This window comes from Bidens hawaiensis, unplaced genomic scaffold (assembly GCF_021521415.1).
Source record: "Bidens hawaiensis isolate Kalapana, Puna unplaced genomic scaffold, B.hawaiensis_p1.1 tig00005179_1, whole genome shotgun sequence".
Classification (NCBI taxonomy): domain Eukaryota; kingdom Viridiplantae; phylum Streptophyta; class Magnoliopsida; order Asterales; family Asteraceae; genus Bidens; species Bidens hawaiensis.
In genome coordinates this window covers 1270499-1292691 of record NW_027491332.1, presented here as the reverse complement: position 1 = coordinate 1292691, position 22193 = coordinate 1270499, and the positions used below count along the sequence as shown (strand labels likewise).

Genomic DNA, 22193 nt, shown 5'->3' with positions numbered 1-22193 from the left:
ATAGTAGATATTCAAGAATTATCAATTAGACCAAATTCATTCACTATTTCATGCCATGTCATCTCAAACTCATCAGGTTCAATGGAATCTGTCCAAACTATGTTACAAATACGATGCTTAAAGTCCTCATTGTTACACAATGTGGGCCCAACCTGAAAACAAAAGAAAGATTTAAGATCATGATAGAAAATAGTTTGTAATATGAAACTAAAAAAATGCTTAAAAAGATAATTACTCTACTTAAAACATTGTAGTTTTATTTCAAAATCTTTACACTAAATCTTAACTCTACAACCTACAATTATTCTAATTACATGAAATAATTACTCAAGTTGAGTTTTTAATCACAGTATAAAGTTATGAGCAATCTCACAAACTAAAAAAAAAAAAAATAATTACTCTGCTTAGAAAAATAATTACTCTATTCAGAAATTTAGCAATAATACTAACCTTATCAGCTACTTTCTTCATTATATGCCACATGCATAATATGTGCCTGCTCTCAGTAAAAACGGATTCAATAGCTTGCTTCATGGCGGGATCTTGATCGGTAACAACAACTTTTGGTTGACGCCCAAATGCTTTCAAAAAACATGTTAGTAACCACATATAGGATTCAATTGTCTCCTTTGCAATAAGACCAGCTCCAAGATTAACATTGCGAAAATGATTATCAATTCCGGTGAACGGAACGAAAACCATCTTGTATCTGTGGACAAAAAGAATCAAAATAAAAGGAAATGTAAAATGTTTGACTATTAAAAAAATAAATAAATAAAAATGAAGAAAACCTTACTTATTGGTATTGAATGTTGCATCGAAGGATATTACATCACTAAAAGTCAAATAATTCTTTTTACAAAGTTCGTCTGCCCAGAATAATCCAGTTAGACAGCCACTCTCATCCATAGTATAGTCAAAAGAAATAATCATGAAGATACTCTTTCTTGTTTAATAACCGTTGAACAATCATTTCGGCATCAAATTCTCCAATATAGCAATTTATATTTCTTTTAAAATTCTTGCAGTCCGCAACAGTTACACCAACATCATCAAAACCACCATATTCTGTCCTCAAAATATTAAATGATTTAACAGGACCTAGATTTAGTGTGGATAAAGAATATAACCTCTTTTGTTGCATAACTGTCAAATTTCGTGATGAAGGGAGAAAGTGTATATCTTCTTGGGAAATTAAAGTGTGATTATGTTCTTCAATAAACTTGTTTTATCTTATATGATTTGTCACCATCAGTAGTACATAATGCAATCTGTGCTAGACAACCAGTTCGGATAGAAGGCATATTCCTATACTTCTTTTGTTTTTTTCCTTGAAATTCTTCAAGAGAATCAAATTTCTTTTGTGGCTTAGATCCCTCTTTTGAACATGTAAAATACTTATACTGTATAAAACCATTCTTTTCGGTTTGAGAACCTTTACGTACTGAAAAACCGCCTTTATTAGCATATTCTACATAAAACTGATATGAAGCATCCAAAGATGAAAAAATCATGCCTTCAACTGGTTTTAATGAAGAAGATACAACAGGTTTGAACTTTATTCCAACCGTTATATCTTCTGTTATGTTATCTACATTAAGATCGGACAAACATATAATTACTCTACAAAGTTAAAATATCTACAATAAGATCAAACATACAATTACACTACGTATTATTAAATAATTACTCTATTTAGGATTAAAAAATTACACTACTTATGCAAATAACTATTCTACTCATGATAGAATAATTACTCTAGTTGTGAACATAATTACTCTAGTTATATATAGTAAAAACTTGGGCATAAGTTATAGTCGAATACACTAACTGCCGATTAATTCAATGAATTAACTGAATAATTACTCTACTTATCTAATAATTACTCTAGTTGTGAACTAATTGATAAATTAACTGAATAATTCAATGAATTAAATAGCTCGGTAATCAATACACTAATTATATGAATAATCGAAGTTGATTGAAACCGAATGAAGAACTACATACCTTCAATTTCAGTGTCCATGTCTTCAGCCATTGAAGAAGTCGATTAATCGATCCACGATAAGATTTGAGAGATTAAGAACAGTTGATGTAGTTATATCGCTAACATTAACCCTAGGCAGCTACTCCGCAATGGAATTGTAATCTGTTTTTGAATTGGATTGAATTGAATTGATCAGCACTGAAGAAATAGTTTGTTTGATTAATTATGAAATTGCCACCGCCTAATTCTTTGATTCGTACATTTAGTACGGGTTTTTAATTTGTATTTGATTCATTCCCTATATATCTATAATAATAATAAAATTAGGTTTAAGGGTTAGTTTTTAGTTGAGTATTAGATAATAAACTAGTAAATGAATAGATCTAAATGGTGTTGGTAATCATCAACATTCTTGGTGGAACTAAGATTTTAATGAAAGTTTTCATCATTAAAATTCGAATGTCTATGTATTTATTCATAGTTGATATCTTGGGATTAGGGTTGTAAACGGGCCGGCACATTTACAAACCAAGTCGGCTCAATTCTAGTTATTATAAAGTGTTGAAATGTTGAGCTTGAACTCGCCTAGTGCAAAACTCGAGGCAGCTCGTTTAAATTTATAAGATTTTAAATTATGTATTTTTTTACACGATATATATAATAAACGTGCCGGGCAAAATCCCACACATAGCAGAGCTATCGTTAGGTCTCATATTAAAATATATATATATATATATATATGTGTGTGTGTGTGTGTATGTACACACACAAAAGATAAGCAAGGTCATCCGTCGCCATTTGAGTACGAGGTGTAGTATAGTGTAGCGTAAACTGAAGGAGACTATACTGATTCGGGGCCGGGTTATCAATTTGTTATTGGGCTTTAGGGTAAGGAGGGGTTATTATTTTTATTTAATAACTTTGGTCGACATTTACTTTCTTATTTATTATTATTACCCTACCATACCAGCCAAACTTACTTAGCTTACAACAAAAGCCTCCTCCTCCTCCTCCTCGTTCGTTCGTTGTGGTGAGCAGAGCGTGTTTGCGTTGCGTCGCGTGCTTCATTCTTCTCCGATCAAACGTGGTTATGTTATTTTCTGTTATATAATTATTAAGTTTCTGTCTTGTTAGATTTTGTGCAACAAACAAACAAACAAGCCTACCTGACAAGTCTATTTTTTTTAACCAATATGATAACAGTGTTAGCTTTTAATTAAAAAAGTGTTCTTTTTTTAATTCTTACTTGACACTCTCGTTTGAGTTGATGATTGATGGTCATCTATGTATTCTTCCTTGTTTCTTCAGCAGCAGACTGGGAGGCCTGACGCACCTTTCCCACCCTGAAGGAACCTTGAGCGCATTGCTTATCTGTGATTCAGATCCTGAAACATTTAAGACTGACAATCAGTCTTGCCAGGAAGACCTACCATTCGTAACTCCAGAAGAAAACAGCCTCGGGGAAGGCACTCCACCGCTTTTCTCTACATGGGGCATCACTACAGAAGAAGAAAACAGCCTCGGGGATGACACTCCACTGTTTTTCTCTACATGGGCCATAACTCCAGTAGAAGAAGAAAACAGCCTCGGGGAAGACACTTTGCCGCTTGTCACTGCCTGGGACCTAAGTCCAGAAGAAAACAAACACGATCCACCCCTTGTTGAATCAAACTCTGATGATGCAGCACACAAGGCGGCGGCTAACATCGAGAAACGCAGCAAAAACACTTTCAGTCCCAAATATCATGACGATGATGATGGGACGGCTTATCTACAATCATTTATGTTGAACGTAAGAGAAAAAAGGGGGATTTATTATGCTTATTGTTCCATGCATGCATGATTTCTGTTTATTCCCTAGAGTTTTCTCTAAGTAATTTTGTATTATTGCTTTTCTGTTATTTAGCTAATTGACCAAGCTGAAATGCTAATGAGATCTCAAGCAAGGCTAAAAGAGAGACTCCATCGCCTTGGACAGCGTCTCACTATTTTGGAATCAAAGAGGCCCTTTTGAGGCTTAGCCTGGTGAAAGGAGAAGAAAATGTTGTGGACTTTACTTTTGGGGCTTATGGGAGTTGTACCCTTCTTTATCTTATTTAATATTTATAATCAAATGCCAAAACTTGCTGATGTCTAGAATCAAAGCTATTTATCTATTATATATATTTTGTAATTTGACACTTGCTGAATTATTAACTAGTCGTTTTCGTTTGAGACACCCCAAAATAGAAAGTATTGTGTTGTTTTTCCCTATTTATACATGTGGAATGGATAAACGATTTTTTTTTAAATGGTGTTTATTAATGAAAAAATTAGGTTAATGGGAAAGTAAAAAAAAAAAAAGGATTATGGTTAATGTGCTATTGAGAATAGCGGATTAGGAGGAAAAAAAGTGTATCCAACATTGAGAATGACGGATCACCTGCAACAATGATTGCACATCTAATCCGCTGATGTGAATAGCGGATTAGGAGATATGTTATTTAACACCGTTAGGCACCTCAGTTAACAAACCAAACAACCAAACTAACTCCACTAACCTAACTTTGGATTCTACCCCAACTAACAAAACTTTGTTTGCTACCACCTTATGATATACTGCAAGCATCTGGCATTTTCACCTTCAAAGACTACTCTTCTGCAAAGCCATTCACATGCAAAGGTCAATAATTTATCTGTCAAGATTCTACTGCAAAGCCATTCACATGCAAAGCTCCAAAATTCATATGCCATAGATTCCCTTAATGTGCACTGCAACAAAGGCTGACGAATCACTTGCAATGCTGCCATGAATGGTGCCCACACAAACAAAATATTAAAGCTTCCAACCCTCAATTTACATGCATGACCTGTGAGCTGCTGTTTGTACAATGCAACAAACAAAACATTAAAGCTTTGCATGTATTAAAGCTTCCAACTATGAGCTCCTGCCAAGATAGATGTTCCTACAACATGCCATGACCCATGAGATGTTGTATTAATGCTTCCAACTATGAGCTCCTGTCAAGATAGATGTTTCCCGTTGCATCGCGTGAGCACTCTTCTAGTAGTTAACTTATGTAGGAAAATCATAACTAAAGCTAACTTATAGCAACCGTAATTTCATTAAATATTTTAATCTTTATAATTTCACATAACTTCATATTATAATTTTAAAAAGTATAATTTTGTAATTAAACGAATATGCGTATTATGTAGATTGTAGACCCTCATCCAACATAATATATCATTTTGTTGTAGACCCGGTCTTTACACATAATCAGTTGTGTGTGGCGTTATGAAGAGTGAAAAGTATGGTGGACTTAAATACTTGTTTTAGATAAAGATTGTAAGGTTACAAATATAATGACAAATGTCCTGTACTAAGAAAATAATATTCGGGGATTATAAAAAAATTGGTATTAATAGTTGACGTATCAAGTGATATATGTAATTTCATTGTAATAACTAGCTCTATATACAATACTAAACAATTTTCATGGTCATCTATCGATTTTTGTTATTTTAAATGATTATTTCATATCCTAATCTTATATACTCTTACTAATCAATCTACTACTAAACGGTACATTCATGGGTTTTACACTATTATTATTATTATTATTATTATTATTATTATTATTTTTCCATTACTTCCGTGTTTTCGCTCCAATTTTAATATAAAAACATAAGATTTATGTAAAATCATCCGTTGATACTACGCTAAAATTTACAAATTATTCAATATATAAAAATTATTCATATTTGTGTGTTACAATAAATTTCGCATGTATGATGCATATGGGTCTCTAGCCTAGTTATATGTATATCCAAGATAGTTGTAAGTATTAACTGACCACAATAAAAAACCGTGTGGTATAAACGAGCTAGGTGCTCGTGAATTATTCGAGATCGGCTAATAAAAAAATTTAACCAATATAAGCTTAAACGATCTTAGGTCTAAAAATAAACTTGTTCAAATTTAAATTTAACACACTTTTGTAAGATCATTAAATTGATATGAAACACGTATGCAAAACCAATAATCAACGTACATTAAATGTTGCAATACTGGAAAGTCTCCCCTTGTATTTGGGTACGTTGTTACAAATCAACTACTATTCGTACAAAGATATTTAGAACTTTAATTTCATAATAACAATCTGAGTCATGCTAGTGGTGTCCTACAATAGGGGTGTGTTTTTTATCCGTACCCGAATAAGGAACCCGAACCGAAGCGGCCCAAGACCCGAATAACCCGATCCGAATTCACCCGAACCGATTAAACTCCTAACCCGAACCCGAGATAAAATATTCGGGTCGGTATTTGGGTTGAAAAACCCTTATTCGGGTTGACCCGAATAACCCGCAGTATGGGTACATCGATGTATGTATCCTAATTTTTATAGGGTAGTTTAGCGCTTAAGTAACATAGTGACCATATGTATTCTTGTTCGGCTGTTCTCAATACTCCAATTAATATTTGGATCTATCACATTGGATCTCAATGTATTAATTACGATCAAGCATGTTGAGAATATATCTTCAATTCAAAACTTAAATAGTATAGTATTTAAACCAATATGTATTGGGCATGTTTCTTCAATCTACACAAGAATTGATCCACATGCTACAACACTCCATCCCGTCTAATGCATGCTTGTATGATAAATTTTAGGTTTTGCTAAATATTATAAGTCATTATTGAATATGGTTGTATATTACGGTTTTATAACGGCTTAGAATATGTTTTTTTTTATATATATTGTTAAAGGTGGATAAATTTTTTTAATTTGTTAAACCCGAAACCCGACCCGAATTAACCCGAACCGTTAAACCCGAACAAACCGAACTTATTTGGGTCGGTTCTTGGGTCAATTTGTTTTGAGCTCAAACCCGAACAACCCGACCCGAATAAACCGAAACCCGAATAAATAACCCGAAGAACACCCCTATCCTACAATACTCATTCTTGTAAATTTTTATGTTTATTCTTTGTATTATTTCCATAAAGAAGATACATATTTCCAAACCATAATAAAAGTTATTGAACGGTATAAGTTTTGGCCATTAAGAAGAAATTAGTATCAAAGGAGTATTGATCCAGCGGTGCCTCGGTGACTTTATTTATAGAAGATCATCGGTTCGAGTCTTATTCGTGATAAAATATCATGAGTGAGCCATGGGTTTTACTACAATAGCCCATCGAGTGACTGGTTTCTTCTGGTATTGGTGACAGTCAAGGTCACTAACACTTTATGTAAACGTGGAAGTGGGTCACCTTTTACCCATGACTGTACCAAATGACCAGGCTTTTTTTGGTCGTTCACTAAAACAAGAAATTAGTCCACGTGGGTACTTGATAATCTCTAATGTTGATCAAGTGGCTAGGATGTTGACACCAGAACCAAATGACACCTATGATGTAATATTGGGCTACAAACACCACCCTTTTAAGTTTTAACACATGTTCATAGAATACCAAATTGGACCCATCATATCATATCTTGGGTCATGTTGTTGCTAACACACTAACACAACCCTCACTAAACCAACGATTATATGTCTAAAAGGTTTGCTTAATTTAATACCGTACTACTGGGTAGTGGGTCCATTGTATAACACTGTTCCACATCTGTAGAGGTAGGGTACCAAAAAGATCCAAATACCCTTAAGTACCGCCCGTGGGGCACAGAGAATCCTCTTATAAGCTACCCGCGGGACACATGGATCACCCGCATATCACGATAGAGGAGGAACGTCCTCATAACATGCGCGGAAGCATCCGGGCATTCTTAGAAGTCGTCCGCAAGACGAGACATCCGTCCGCATAACGGCGGGAGGACAGTGCCCGCGAGACAGCTGTTACCATTCAAGTACTCCCTAGAAGAAGGCTCATGATTCTTACTTGGGGAATACGTGACATATTAACCAATGAACAAAGGACATCTGGCCAGGTTGTTATAACCGTGCACATGGCCAGGGTGCAACCCACCCTATCAGCTGGTGACACGTGTCCAGGTTGTTATACCCATGCACATGGGACGTATAGCCCAACCTATCACAAGAGGACACGTGTCCATGCGGTTATCAAAGATCTTCTAGAAGAGGACAGCTGTCCCAATCATCTTCCATCATCCTTCGGCTATAAATACCTTGTCAACGGTATGAGGTATTCACTCACTCACCTCTATTCTGACTACACTTAGTCTACATACTTCAGTACTTTCTTCATTATGAACGTTACTGATTCTCACGCCGGAGGGTGGTTACAGGAAGACCCCCTCTTGTTCTTCCTGTAACGAGACTCACGGTGTCTGTTTTGCAGGTTCCGGTCACCGGACTTTGGGAATTCTTACTCATATCGTGTTAGTAGTTATCATATTGTACCCTGTGGACACATTGGATCCAGGACCCATACCCGGGGAATGGATCCGTGTTTCTTCAACATCCTAGCTAGAATAAGATAAACAACCAGATTTGGGGTCATGGGCCCGATGAAAAAGTGACATGAACATGTGTAGTTGCCACAAGATGGGATCATCTCAAAACAAATTTGGGCCGTTCAAGATCAATAACGTGGAGGTTTTGTAACCTTAATGGATGTGCCATAGTTCATAATTCTTGGTGACTCATGTATTTAAGAAAATAATAATTTACGTGCACGGCGATTATTAGGTAACATTTACGGTTATATTCGTAGAAAGTGTAGGAACCCACCAAAATCGACACAATTTTAGGTAAGGGGGTAAACATTATGTATAATGAGGTAATTTTAATTACTAATCTACTAACAACATTATTCAATACAATGCCTGATTAGACAAGCATTTTTTCTTTATCAAACCAATGCGGGTATTATAAATAATCAAATTTAGTAATTATACGAACAATATTCTAATCACTGTTTACCTTTGATGTCAATGCTTATGTAAGGTCACAATCACATAATCAAAGAAAAAAAAGTATTATAATTTCCGTTTCAGATATTACAAGTTAGAGCATCTACAGCAGCGCAAATGGAACAATTAGTCCCGACGTACATTCTTAAGGCATAAAGCCTTGTAAAACACAGCGCAGTTCATTTAAGACCCCGACCCGTTTACTAAAGAAAAACCACTTTGCCAGCAAACTTCATGTAAGGGGAAAACAACGCGATGTACTTTCCATTTTGGGCTGTCTCAAACGAAAACGATGTGTTAATAATTCAGCAAGTGTCAAGTTACAAAATATCTATCTACTACTCTAATAAAATGATACATTTTTTTGCCACTTGTCACTCTCTCAGCCCTCATACCCTATTTTAACCCATTTTCAATATATGGTTTGTTTCTTGGCTGCCCCATGAGTTATTACCCGATCCAATAGGTCATTAGGTCATATTTCTTTCACTTTAGAACAACACCCCATCCCAAACACCGCTTCATCCTCGCCGTTTCTGATTTAGATCTGGCTCCCAAACGCCACGACAATATTCCACATTGGACCACCTCCGCTACCGCAGCTCCTCCCTCTGTCTGTCGTAGCTCCTTCACTCCCTCCACAGAGTATGTTCCTAATTTGTGAACGTCTTCGTTGATTTTAGTTTTAAAAGTGGTCTAGATTTCATTCGATTTCTGCTTTCTAATATAAACATTTTAACTACTGTTTTTTATTATTTAATAAGTGGGTTCCCTCCACAACGTATGTTTCTAATTTGTCGAAAAGCTTCTATGTTAGCATTGTGTTTTTAGTTTTAAAATGATCTTAGTTTGTGAATCAGGAAGAAATTAGTATAGTTCTGTTAGACTTTGACAACTAAAATAATTAATTATGCAATATTCAGTCAATCACATGGATTTGTAGGATGTGTTCATTGCTTATTTGAATATGCGGCAACTAAATTTTATTTGTAGCGCCTACTTGCTTACTTATTATACCTTTCTAATATTGAGGAAGAACATGATATTTGAAAACAAGATTAGTTCTGCATCTTCATTATAAAAGTTAAATTTGCAAATCAATATTCATGAAGTTTGAGACATAACGTTTATTGTTCACATTAGACAAGCAAAGACGAATGCAGTTTGTTGAGTGCCCAAATGATATTAATGGAAGCTATGGCTTTGAAATGGTGAGTCTTCATATACAAAAATTATTAGTTTTTATAATTGTTTGAAGGTGTAGATTTTTGTTGATGTTAAATTCATTCTGTAGGAGACATTTCACTTCTTTATCATAATGAAAGTTCATGTATTTCCTAATATTATTGTATTCTTAAACGTATCGATAAATTCAAAATTTGTTAAGAAGCCTAAAACGACAAAACAAAGTCTTAATCATCGGTTCTGGACTAATACATGGAAGGTACATGTATTAATGTTTATTTATATGCTCTTTTTTTCTTTTTATGTTTTAACTTCATTTTATCCGTAAGTAGTAATTGAAACAATTTGGCTACAGAAAAAGAACATGTCATATGGAATTGAAGTGTTTAGAACGTTGTTATTTTTTTTTAGTATTTTCAGGGATATAAAATAAAAGTCAATTAAAATACTTTCTTCCTTAAAATTTTCATTACATATATTGACCACATATCATGAAGTCAAGTACTTAAGTTCAGATTCTGTATGTCAATTTATTTATATGTCAATGACAATGTTGATACATCTTTATATTTGCCTGAACTATTCAATGGTTAAGAAAATTTGGACCACCAAATCACAAGCTTATGCTAAAAGTTGGTGTTCATGTACTATGCTCGGTAGAAATCTTGACCCAAAAAATGGGTTATGTAACGGTATTGGACTACATATTATAACTTTATGTACTCGTGTAGTTGAAGCAAAAATTATTCTGGTACTAATATTGGATATAGAGTTTTGATCCATAGAACCCCATTGATTACAATAGACAACAAAATAGCATTTTGATTTCAAAGATGACAACTCCTCCTTACTGTATGTTTTTGCAATGACCATAAACAAAAGCCAAGACCAATCATTATCTAAGGTTGATTTGTACTTGAAAGAACATGTGTTCTCACACGTACAACAATACGTGGCCTTATCAAGAGTTAATAGCAGACGTGAACTAAAGGTTTTGATTCTTGATTAACCAATATAACCCCAAATGTAGTGTACAAGGAAATTTTAGCTATTTGTAAAATATTTGTGTAATGTTTGTTTTGTAATTCCTGTAATATAATTTTAATGAAAATTGTAATTATATTAACAATATACGGTAATTATGTTGTTGATTGTATTTTGCTTAATGTTTAAAGTTTAATACTTTCATCAATTCCAATGTAATACACGAGCCTCAAACTAGTATATAATAAATAGTGTTGATTCTAGTCAGCAGCAAGTTTTGGCATTTGATTATAAATAACAAATTGAAAACTGCATACATCTATGATCTTTCCTCCTACGCCTAAGCCTCAAAAGTGCTTCTTTGATTCCAAAATAGTAATACGCTGTCCAAGCTGATGGAGTCTTTCTTCTAGCCTTACATGAGATCTCAATAGCATTTCACATTGGTCATTTAGCTTCACACAAAAACAATAAAAAATTAATTAGACAAAAATAAACTCTATGGAAAAAACAGAAAGCATGCATGGAACAATAAGATATATAAACATAAATATTTTTTATCCTACGTTCAACAATAATGATCGTAGATCAGCAGTGGACGTCGTCGCATATGAGGATTCACCATCATCACATTTGAACCAGTTAGCCTTGTCTGCATCATCAGAGTTTGATTTACCTTGTTGATGATCAACGACATTGTTTACTTCAACACATGTAGGTGGAGTGTCTTCCATTCTGCTGCTCAAGAAATAATATATAATAATAACAATAATATATGCATGACCATCAATCATCAACTCAAACTAAATTAATGAAATAAACTTGTCAGTTTTGTTTGTAGCATAAAATCTAACTAGACTGAACTTAACAATAATAATAATAGGAAAAAACATAACCACGTTTTCCAATAACTGAACCTATATATAACCAATATTATTCATTCTAGTTTTTAATTTTCATAGCCGATGTTACATATCTTTTAAAGAGCTTCGATTTGTAAATAATTCAAAACCGATGATTCAAGTTTAGTGGAAAACATTCAATACAACACAAAACAAAAAAGAGCCTAACCGAACCGAACTAGTGTTTCACTTAATCAGATACCCTACAAAAGCAGAGAACGCAAATTTAAACCTTGATTAGGTCAAGCAATGGCTTTAGGCCCACACTTGATTAATGCCTCTAATAAAAAATTATTATATATAGATATAATTTAATTGGCGGAGTAAAACCATAAATAAGAATTGGTTTGATGGTAAGCATGTGTGTTGCTAAGGTCACAATTCAGTGTCTATTGTAACTTTTTTTATTTTCTTTTCAAAATTGTCGTGAAAGAGCCACAAAAATTCATTTCGATTTTGGACTTCAAAATCGTTGAGCCAGCCTTGAAACGTTCGGTAATGTGTTCATGATCGTCCGTTCATGTTTGTTTGTATATGTTGTTCATGAAAGTTATATTTACATTGATTTTTTTATCTAAACATTGTTATATTCTTTAATTTATTATCCCTAACATAAAATAAGAAAACCATATTCTTACATTGTTCCCATTTTTCTCGTTATTTACATTGATAAATACATCAATCTCAATCTCTGTACTCCGCCGATTTTGTTTATATTCGTGAACACATTCATTTTCTTCATGAATGAACACGAACATAAAATCTCATTGGGTAAGTATTCATGAACCCATTCGTGAACACATTATCAGAGGATGATTAAGTACGTGATTTGCTGAACGAGGCTACCAACAAATCAGAGGATGATTAAGTACGTGATTCCCTCATCCTATTTTTTGTTTATTCTTTGCGGTTTTCATACCATTTGTTCATTTGAAGTGTGTCACTTTTGTTTTTGGTGAACGAGGATAACAACTCGGTTTTTTTTCACTGAACGGGGCTATCAATGACCGGTGGGATGATTTAGGAAGCGATTCCCTCATTTTCGTTTATTTTGTTCGTTGTGGTTTCCATTGGTTTGTTTGAAGTGTGTCACTTTTGTTTTCACTGAACGAGCGACTTATGGGCTTTTGTTTTCACCAAACGATGCTAGCAACTACTTGTTGGATGATTAAGGAGGCGATCCTCCTAGTTTACGTTTGTTCGTTGTCGATTACATTTGTTCGTTTTGGTTTCCATGTGTTCGTTTGAAGTGTCACTTTTGTTTTCACAAAATGAGGCTAGCAGTGACTAGTTGGCTTTTGTTTTTTCTGAATAAGGCTAGCAACGACTCATGTGATGATTTAGGACGTGATTCCCTCATTCTAGTTTTTGTTTATTCGTTGTGGTTTCCATTTATTCGTTTGAGATGTGTTGATATTGATTTCACTAAACGAGGCTAACAGTGATACGAGGTAAATACAAAACATGTAGGCAAAACCAATAATCAATGCACATTACATGTTGCAACATTGTAAAGTCTCTTCATGCATAGTTGCATTTGGGTATTTTGTTACAAATCAAGTAATCAAGTACTATAGTACATTTCGTACAAAGATATCTTGAACTTTAATTTCATAATAAACAATTTGAGTTATGCTAGTGGTGTCCTAGAATGTTAATTCTTGTAAACTTTAATGTTTATTCTTTGTAAAGTTGTTGATTAATAGCCCGAAGTCAATTTTGTTATGTAAATCTGTTTGATTCGGTAATATCAGATTTCTAGGGTTTTGGTTCATTTCAATTCCGCATTACTGTTAAAAGTTTGAAAAATTAAATTAGGAGTGAAAACATGATCCACTCTTTCATAAACTCAGTTGATGTGGGTTCATATGCAACAGCCCATATTATTCACCGGGTCAAGATGAGTTCATTAAAATTGTACAACAGAACCCTCTTATAAAATTTGTCCCGTTGCCACAACCAGCTCGTTTAAAATTGAAACTTTCTAAAAACGATTTTTTTTTACTTGGAACTCATTTTAGTCGAGCATTAAAAAGGTATCGCTTAATTAATGGCGGTTACATACTTAGATGTGACTAGCAAAACATGTCAATCTGTGAAAAAAGGACTTGAATGAAGACCAGTTATTCCTGGCAATCCTTTTCTTAATTCATTTCACATAGACCGGGGGTTTTGAAACGCAATGTTAAGTAAGCTGACTGAGGTGGAATGCTGCTGTCTCAGCCCGTTTCCTTGTAAGCAAGTTCATAGAATTCGGATCAAAATGAAACAGTGCAAATGGAACGACTAGACCCGAAGTATATTCTTAATGTTTAAAGCCTTCTAAAACACAACGCAATTCATTTAAGACCCCAGACCCGTTTACTGCAGAAGAACCACTTTGCCAGCAAACAGGGTTTATCCATTCCACATAAAAAGGGAAAAACAACGCAATACTTTCCATTTTGGGGTGTCCCAAATGAAAACGACTAGTTAATAATTCAGCAAGCGTCAAGTTACAAAATATATATAATAAATAGTGTTGATTCTAGTCAGCAGTAAGTTTTGGCATTTGATTATATATAAGAAAAAGAAAGACAGGACTCACATAAGCCCCAAAAGTAAAGTCCACAACGCCGTCTTCTCGTTTCACCAACTGCATACATCTATCTTTCTTCCTACGCATACGCCTCAAAAGTGCTTCTTTGATTCCAAAATAGTAATACGCTGTCCAAGCCGATGGAGTGTTTCAACTAGCGTTACATGAGATCTCGATAGCATTTCACATTGGTCAATTAGCTTCACACACAAGCAGTACAAAATTCTTCTTTTTTTATTTATTATTGTAACATTCGTCATTTTCGATCTTTTTGTATTTGTATTTGTATCAAAACCTGACCCGATTTGTAAACCAAATCTTTCACTAATATAAAATGTTGGATTTTTATGTTTCATAATTATCTCTTACCTTTTGGATTTGTTACTAGATTGTATTATTTAAACCTTTTTTAAAAAAAAAACACATGCAAGTATTGATATAAAACAAGGAAAACAAGTTTTACTCCTTCCCTATATAAACAACCCCATCCTCTTCATTATTCTTTGCTCATTCATCTTCTTTCTCTCCCAAATAAAGTTCATATCTCTAACCTCTAAGGTTCTTAATAATCAAGCAATAACCTTCTTTAATTCTTGTTTGTTACTTATTAATTCATATCTTGTGGCACAACATATATATAATATGCACCTCTTGTTTCCTTCAGCTTTCATCTTCTTCGGGAGGTGATATGCTACAAGGCAAGGCTACATAGAGAACTCTTTGTAGTTCTTGTTTATACTATTTTCCTTTAATGCTTTCCTAGTCTTGTTCATATTGTAAGTAGTTTAGCTTTTAATTCATGTTTAAAGAGTTTCATGGTATTGGTTATGAAGTCACTAGTCTCGGTTTTATCCCGAGATTAGACCCAAATCAAGACCGAACCAAGACCAAACTCTTGTTTACTAGTCTTGTTTATACTATTTCCCTTTAATGCTTTTGTTTATATTGTAAGTAGTTTAGTTTTAATTCATGTTTAAAGAGTTCCATGGTGTTGGGTATGAAGTCACTAGTCTCGGTTTCATCCCGAGATTAGACCCGAATCAAGACCGAACCAAGACCAAACTCTTGTTTACTAGTCTTGTTTATACTATTTCCCTTTAATGCTTTTGTTTATATTGTAAGTAGTTTAGTTTTAATTCATGTTTAAAGAGTTCCATGGTGTTGGGTATGAAGTCACTAGTCTCGGTTTCATCCCGAGATTAGACCTGATTCCGAACCAAGACCGAACTCTTGTTTACTAGCTTTTGTTTTAAATAGTTTTGTTTACTAGTTTTGTTTAAAATAGTTAAATAAACATGTTTATGAAAGATTTGAACCTTGTAAATTCTAAAACCATTTTGATAGTTCTATGGTATTTGGGTATGTGGCAACCATCCTCGGTATCATTCCGAGTCAAGGACCGAACCAAAACCGAACTAAACCGAGTTCACTTGCCTAAGACACACAAGTGTGTTTTTGGCCATCGAAACTCATCTTTTCTTCAAGAATGTATTTTAAACTAATTTTAAGTATTTTATCAACTTACTTGGTGTGTCGGTATCCAACTTGATCTTATAACAAGCTTGGACCGGTGATACCAAATACACACTTAACGGACGTTAAGGTTCTTCATAATAGAACTATATACTTGGTTAAGTCTTTCGATTTTATTGAGTTATCTCAAAACATTTTGGAAAGTTAACTTTGAGTTTAGTTAATTATCTAGACCCAATTTAACAAATCCGAACACTCGATTAAAACCTTGTTTTGGTGTTCATATACCCAAAGGGTCTTGCATTAGTGCATTATAACCCACATAAGTTACTTAACATAGGTTGAGTAATAATTATGAATGAAATACCAAGACCCGGTTTCGAGTAAACTTACTTTTTAGAACATGTCTTTAATTTCCCAAGTATTTACATTTTTAAACCATAAACTTCATTTATTTACTTTACTTGTCATATTTTATTTTAAACCCTTCCAAGACTACCTACTAACTTAAGACCCGTTTAATCTAGGTCTTGCTCGTTAAACCCGATCTCCGATTATTCACGAATCAATCTTTTAAGTTACTTAGTTAACGTGAGTACATTTCATCTCCCGTTTTCACTTTTATCTTTTGGGGGTAACATGCATACTTATTCAAAACAAGAATGATTTATTATACACTTTACACAAACCACAAACTGTAGGGTATATGATACTTGGAATACTTGCTCTTTTGTGTGTTATATGCCTCATATGCTTTACGTGCACGAGTGTTTATTTTTATGTTGTTGTTAAGCCTCATTAAGTATGATCATACGCTCCCCTAACTACTTAGCCTTGTGCTAGTAGAATAGGGCCTCATTATCCGAGTACATCGGTTGTTACCGAGTAGAAAGGATCCTCATTACATATGTTTTATATACCATGATTGATGCTTTTATTTATAGTCTCATATACGTTTGTGGATTTCGCTCATATTATATATACTCAAAACTATGAAATTGCTCACCAACATATTGACAAATGTTATTTTATGCATGTTACAGGTTTGATTATTACTTGAGTTGGAGTTCGAAGACGTCATTCTATTTTGATACCGCTAGGTTATTAGAAGAATGAACAATATTTATTTCTTATGTTTTGGTGTTATTTGTATGAACAATATGTGTTACTTTGGTGATTGAATGGAATTAATGAGTTGATTAAATATTGTCACTTTAATAGTGTCTTGTGTATTTGTCCAATCACGTTGCACCCCGGCATGTTCCGCCGCCTTTGGTCGGGGTGTTACAATTATTTCATGACCAACTAAGCAGACTAGGGCCTAGGGGTGTTCACGGTCCGGTTTTGACGGTATTTAGGTCAAACCATGAGGTAAACCGTTAGTAACGGTCTTTTATATTGAAAATTAAAACCGAACCGTTGATTTTTAAAACCAAACCAAACCATTGCTAATGGTTTGGTTCCACGGTTTGAAATTTGTTGGGCCATTTTATAAATTCTATAAAACAATAACACTGTTTAAATATATGTAAAACATGTCAAAAATAAATAAATAAAACAACATGGATAGCTTTTGGATTAATTTCAACATTCTCAGGCTCACAGTTCCTGCTTCTAATTCGAAACTATCTGTATAAAAAATAGGAAATATAAACAGGGAGCATACTCGTTTAAAAGTTTGTTAAACATGTTCATTAAGTAAATATGTTTAAAGGCGAACTAATTTACTTAGCCAGTTTTAACATTTGCTGTTCGTTCTTCCACTTCAATTAAGCAGGTAGAATCTGTAGAAAGCCTAAACAGGCTGCAAATTAATTACACTTCAAATAACAAATATACTTAACCAGTTTCATAACATCCCAAAACTTATATACATATAAATACCCAGATCCTTGTAATACAAAATATTTGAAAAATTAAAGCATATAAAATCTTACTGTCCAGTCCGGTCCGGTTTTGTCCAAAAGTTTGAAACCATAACCCAAACCTTTCGTTACGGTTTGAAATTTTGAAACTGACCGACCAAAAGGTACAAATAAAACCGACTGTAGAACCAAACCGATACCGGTTTCAAACCGAACCGTGAACACTCCTAATCAGCCGGCCATTCTAGTCTTACAAACTAGGGCTTCTATCTATAACTATATATTTCATTCATAACCTACGTTACACACATATATATAAATACGATTAGAACGCAAACCTTGATTGATTTGGTCGGAGAACACCGTCACCACCACGAGAATTAAGCTTGCTAGTAAGGCTAGGGTCGGTCATCTGAAACTCTGAAAGTAAGGGGTTTAGGGGATTCCTCATAAAAATATATGTTAAGACGAAACTTATTAAATGAAAAGTCCTAGAACTAATGGCCCAACTTAAGAGCCCATTGCTCTTGTTCTCACTTCAAACTTTAACTTATAGGTTCACTAATCCGGTTTTTTAACCCGGTTTCGAGCATGGAATCGGGTTCATGTATAACCGGGTATTGAAAAATCATGTATTACCATACTGGGTCGGGTTCGGATCCGGGTATTGTCTCTAAAACCATGTCCTATGCACGGGTTCAGGTCGGGTATATAACCAAGTATTTGAATACCCTATTTTCAGATATTGAAAAAAACTCAATATCGGGGGGTTTTTTTCGTGTTTTTTGGGTATAGATCGGGCTTTTTAACGGGCTACACTTTTGGGTGCATTTTTTTTTTGGTATTTTTCGAATAATTTCAGGTATTGATCGGGTATTTGAAAACCCGGTGTTGGGTAATGGAAAAAACCCGGTTCCGGTTTTCGACTATTACCAAGTTTGGGGTACGGGTTTTGGTACTAAAATGCATACTCTATCCGTACCCTACGGGTAGGGTCGGGTACAAGTAGTAAAAACCCAGGTATAAAAAACCCGATTCTAAGTTTTTTTTAAATCTGGTTTCGAATTCAGGTTTTTTGTGCACCTCTTCTATGACTTGAGCAAGCCTATCTCAATCTCATTTTTAACACCATTTTTTTTGTTCATATGTATTTCTCTTCCAACGGGCATAGACAAGTGGAGTCATATATTAATTCACTAGATGCTCGAAATGAATAGCTAGCATATAGAGTTCGAAACTATGTTAGTGATCGTTTAAGAAACTATGAATGCTTAGTTAAATGTAAACTTTTATTTTACATTCGAGGTACATGAAAAAACTTTTTTTTTTTTGCTGGTGGTGGGTGGCTTTTACCCCTTGGGTTGGAGAAAAGGTTTGTCTCTATCCGACCCAACCAATGGATACGCTAACGTTTGTTTCTTTGTTTGTTCAAACAATTTAAGCCGATCGAGTTTATTCATGATTGATTGTGTCCTAATAACAACTCTGAGTACTTGCAGCTCGGTTTGGGCTATCTAATTGACCGCAACATTCCATCTCAAGTTGAACTAGACGGTGATGTGCCAAGAGCCGTTGCGTGTGACTGGTGGCACCCACTTGTTCTTTCTGAATCACTTACCTGAAGACTCACCTCTTTGGTACTACCAGACAGCTACAATAGTACTTTCGCTCTTTCATTAAGTACAAGTATATGCATATGAAGTTATGAACATACATTAGTATGCTTGCATGTGCTCATCATTGCTTAAAGCTTCCAAGACTTAATTAAATCATTGTACAATTATCAATAAAACTTAAAAAGGATCAGGTGCATGTATCCACTATTGCAATATTTTGAAGATTATATTATTCTTGCATACCAGGCTTCACATCTGGTTCTTTGTAGCTGTTTTTTGTTGCATTGGTACAACTATACATAGAGATTGTCACTGGTTATTATGGGATCATAACTTGTTGAGGTTTTCCATTATTAACTTCCATCCCAAAATAGACATCATTAGATTTCTTAGAACCTGTGCCCATTAAGTAATAACCACTTTCAGTATGTACCGACAAGAGTGCGTTGTAATTAAGCTTGAAAGACGTTACAAGTTGATCAACAACCTATAAATACTGGATTGGTCTAGTCTTTAGTTCTTATTTTCTACTTAACTACATTCAAATGAATGATAACTTTCATTTAAGAATGTTGGTACTTGTGGTGTTCATAGTGGTGTACACCACTTGTGCCCGGGCTATACACTGCCCGAACTGTGGGACCACACCCGTCTCATATCCACTTAGCACCGAACCCACATGTGGCCACCAGTCATACAAGCTCCGGTGTGACAATGGCGTGTTAAAGTTTTATACACTCAATAACACCTATTCCATAACATCAGTCTTCCCAAAAAACCAAACTCTTGTGATCCAGCAACCGCGTCTCATAACAAACACCTGCGACACAGCTGATCATGCCACCCATGGCATCCAGCTGAACACCTCTTTACTCTTCACCTTTTCACATATTAATTGTACTAATCTTTCAATTGTGTTGAAGTGGGTCCCACCACCCGAGCCACCTTGTAAAACAGACGCGTGTTGTGATTCGACCTCTACTTGTAAGGCTGCTAGTGATGGAGCATTAAGGTGCTTTTGTAAGCCTAGATTCCACTGGGACGTAACCGGCCAGTGTGCTTCAGGTAATGAACTATGATATAATGTATTTTAAAGAACAAGTTAATAAATGATTCAGTTGTTTGCAGATCTCATAAATAGCAAACCAAAAAGAATAATAATTCTGGCGACTACAATGTGCATTGGTGTGATATTACTGCTATCAGTTGTATTCGTGACAATAATGCTCGTTCGCTGTCAAAGAATCAAAGCAGAAAAAAAAAACTTGCTCGTGAGCGTTAAAAGATGGTAGCATCGGGTGATTGGTGGAAAATCTGTCAGGATTTTCACCACCAAAGAGATCAAAAAGGCAACAAACAACTTCTCATCAAGCGGTCTTCTCGGTGTAGGTGGCTTTGGTGAAGTGTATAAAGGTGTGTTGGACTGTGGCATGGAAGTGGCTGTTAAATGTGCAAAGCTTGGTAACACTAAAAGTGTAGATCAAGTCCTAAACGAGGTCCGAATCCTTGGACAAGTCAACCACAAGAACCTCATACGCCTTATTGGTTGTTGCGTAGAAAAACAGCCATTGTTGGTGTACGAGTTTATTCCAAATGGAAGCCTTTTTTATCACTTGCATAATAAAAAACAACAACCACTAACATGGAGTCAACGACTCGGCGTTGCTTATGACACCACCCAAGGGCTCGCATACCTCCATTTCTCTGTGTCACGCCCTATTTACCATCGTGACGTGAAGTCTAGTAACATTTTACTTGACCATAACCTGAAAGCAAAAGTAGCTGATTTTGGTTTGTCGAGACTAGCTCATGCGGATTTAACCCATGTGACGACTTGTGCTCAAGGTACATTGGGGTACCTGGATCCTGATTATTATTGGAACTATCAGTTGACTGATAAGAGTGATGTGTATAGTTTCGGAGTGCTATTGTTGGAAATGTTGACGTGTCAAAAAGCTATAGACTTTTGTAGACCAACAGATGATGTAAACTTGATTGCCTGTGTCAAGCGAATAGTGAATGAAGAAAGATTGGTGGACGTTATTGACCCAATGCTTATGAAACACGCGACATCCTTGGACATTGATGGTATGAAAGCATTTGGGTTCCTTGCAATGAGTTGCTTAGAAGAACGAAGAGAAAACCGACCTTCTATGAAAGAAGTGTCTGAAGAGATTGAGTATATCATGGGTGTCGTAGATCATCGTCGGGATTGTTAGGTCGCATAAAGTGTCATCTGTTATCATGATTTTTCTATCATTTCATTAAGAGTTTTAATCATGTTTCGTGCTCTAGAATATAGAAATAACGAAAATCTCGTTAGGTATCATGTGTTATTACTCAATCATATATGGCGATTCAACGGGAATAATTACATATAAAACTGCCATCACCACTTTGGTGGGATGGTAAAGGCTTTGGCCTTTTGGTGAGAGGTCCAGGGTTCGATTCCTGGCATTGGCGGTATAATGTAAATAGTAGGAGGAAAAGCTTGAATGTTCAAAAAAAAAAAAAAAAAAAAATTACATATAAAACTAATAAGATAATATCTTCAAATTATAATAAAAATATAATGTAATAAACTCTAATAATATATTCTCTGGTTACAAAAAATATAAATATTTCCCTTTGAAGTTTGACAACAAAATTCATTTAAATATAGGGAGGAGTTGAATACTTGAATGTGATATGTTTGACCATTAAATCTTCTTAAAAGTCAAAC

The 22193-nt window shown here is 34.7% G+C and overlaps 2 protein-coding genes across 2 annotated transcripts; one reads left to right on the top strand and one right to left on the bottom strand.

Annotated features, from left to right (window-relative positions):
- Nucleotides 1–11: 11 nt before the first annotated feature.
- LOC143629253 (protein FAR1-RELATED SEQUENCE 5-like) lies at nt 12–2038 on the bottom strand. The gene is made up of 5 exons (XM_077098570.1): nt 2008–2038; nt 1250–1591; nt 942–1068; nt 451–709; nt 12–152 (listed from the first exon to the last, which is right to left on the bottom strand). Exons 1-5 carry the CDS (start codon nt 2036–2038, stop codon nt 12–14), a joined length of 900 nt encoding a protein of 299 aa, XP_076954685.1.
- Nucleotides 2039–3254: 1216 nt separating this feature from the next.
- LOC143629252 (wall-associated receptor kinase-like 20) lies at nt 3255–21775 on the top strand. Its single transcript, XM_077098569.1, has 4 exons — nt 3255–3779; nt 20395–20536; nt 20600–20679; nt 20764–21775. The coding sequence occupies exons 1-4, from the start codon at nt 3255–3257 to the stop codon at nt 21688–21690; spliced, it is 1674 nt and encodes a 557-aa protein (XP_076954684.1). The 3' UTR covers nt 21691–21775.
- Nucleotides 21776–22193: the final 418 nt, after the last annotated feature.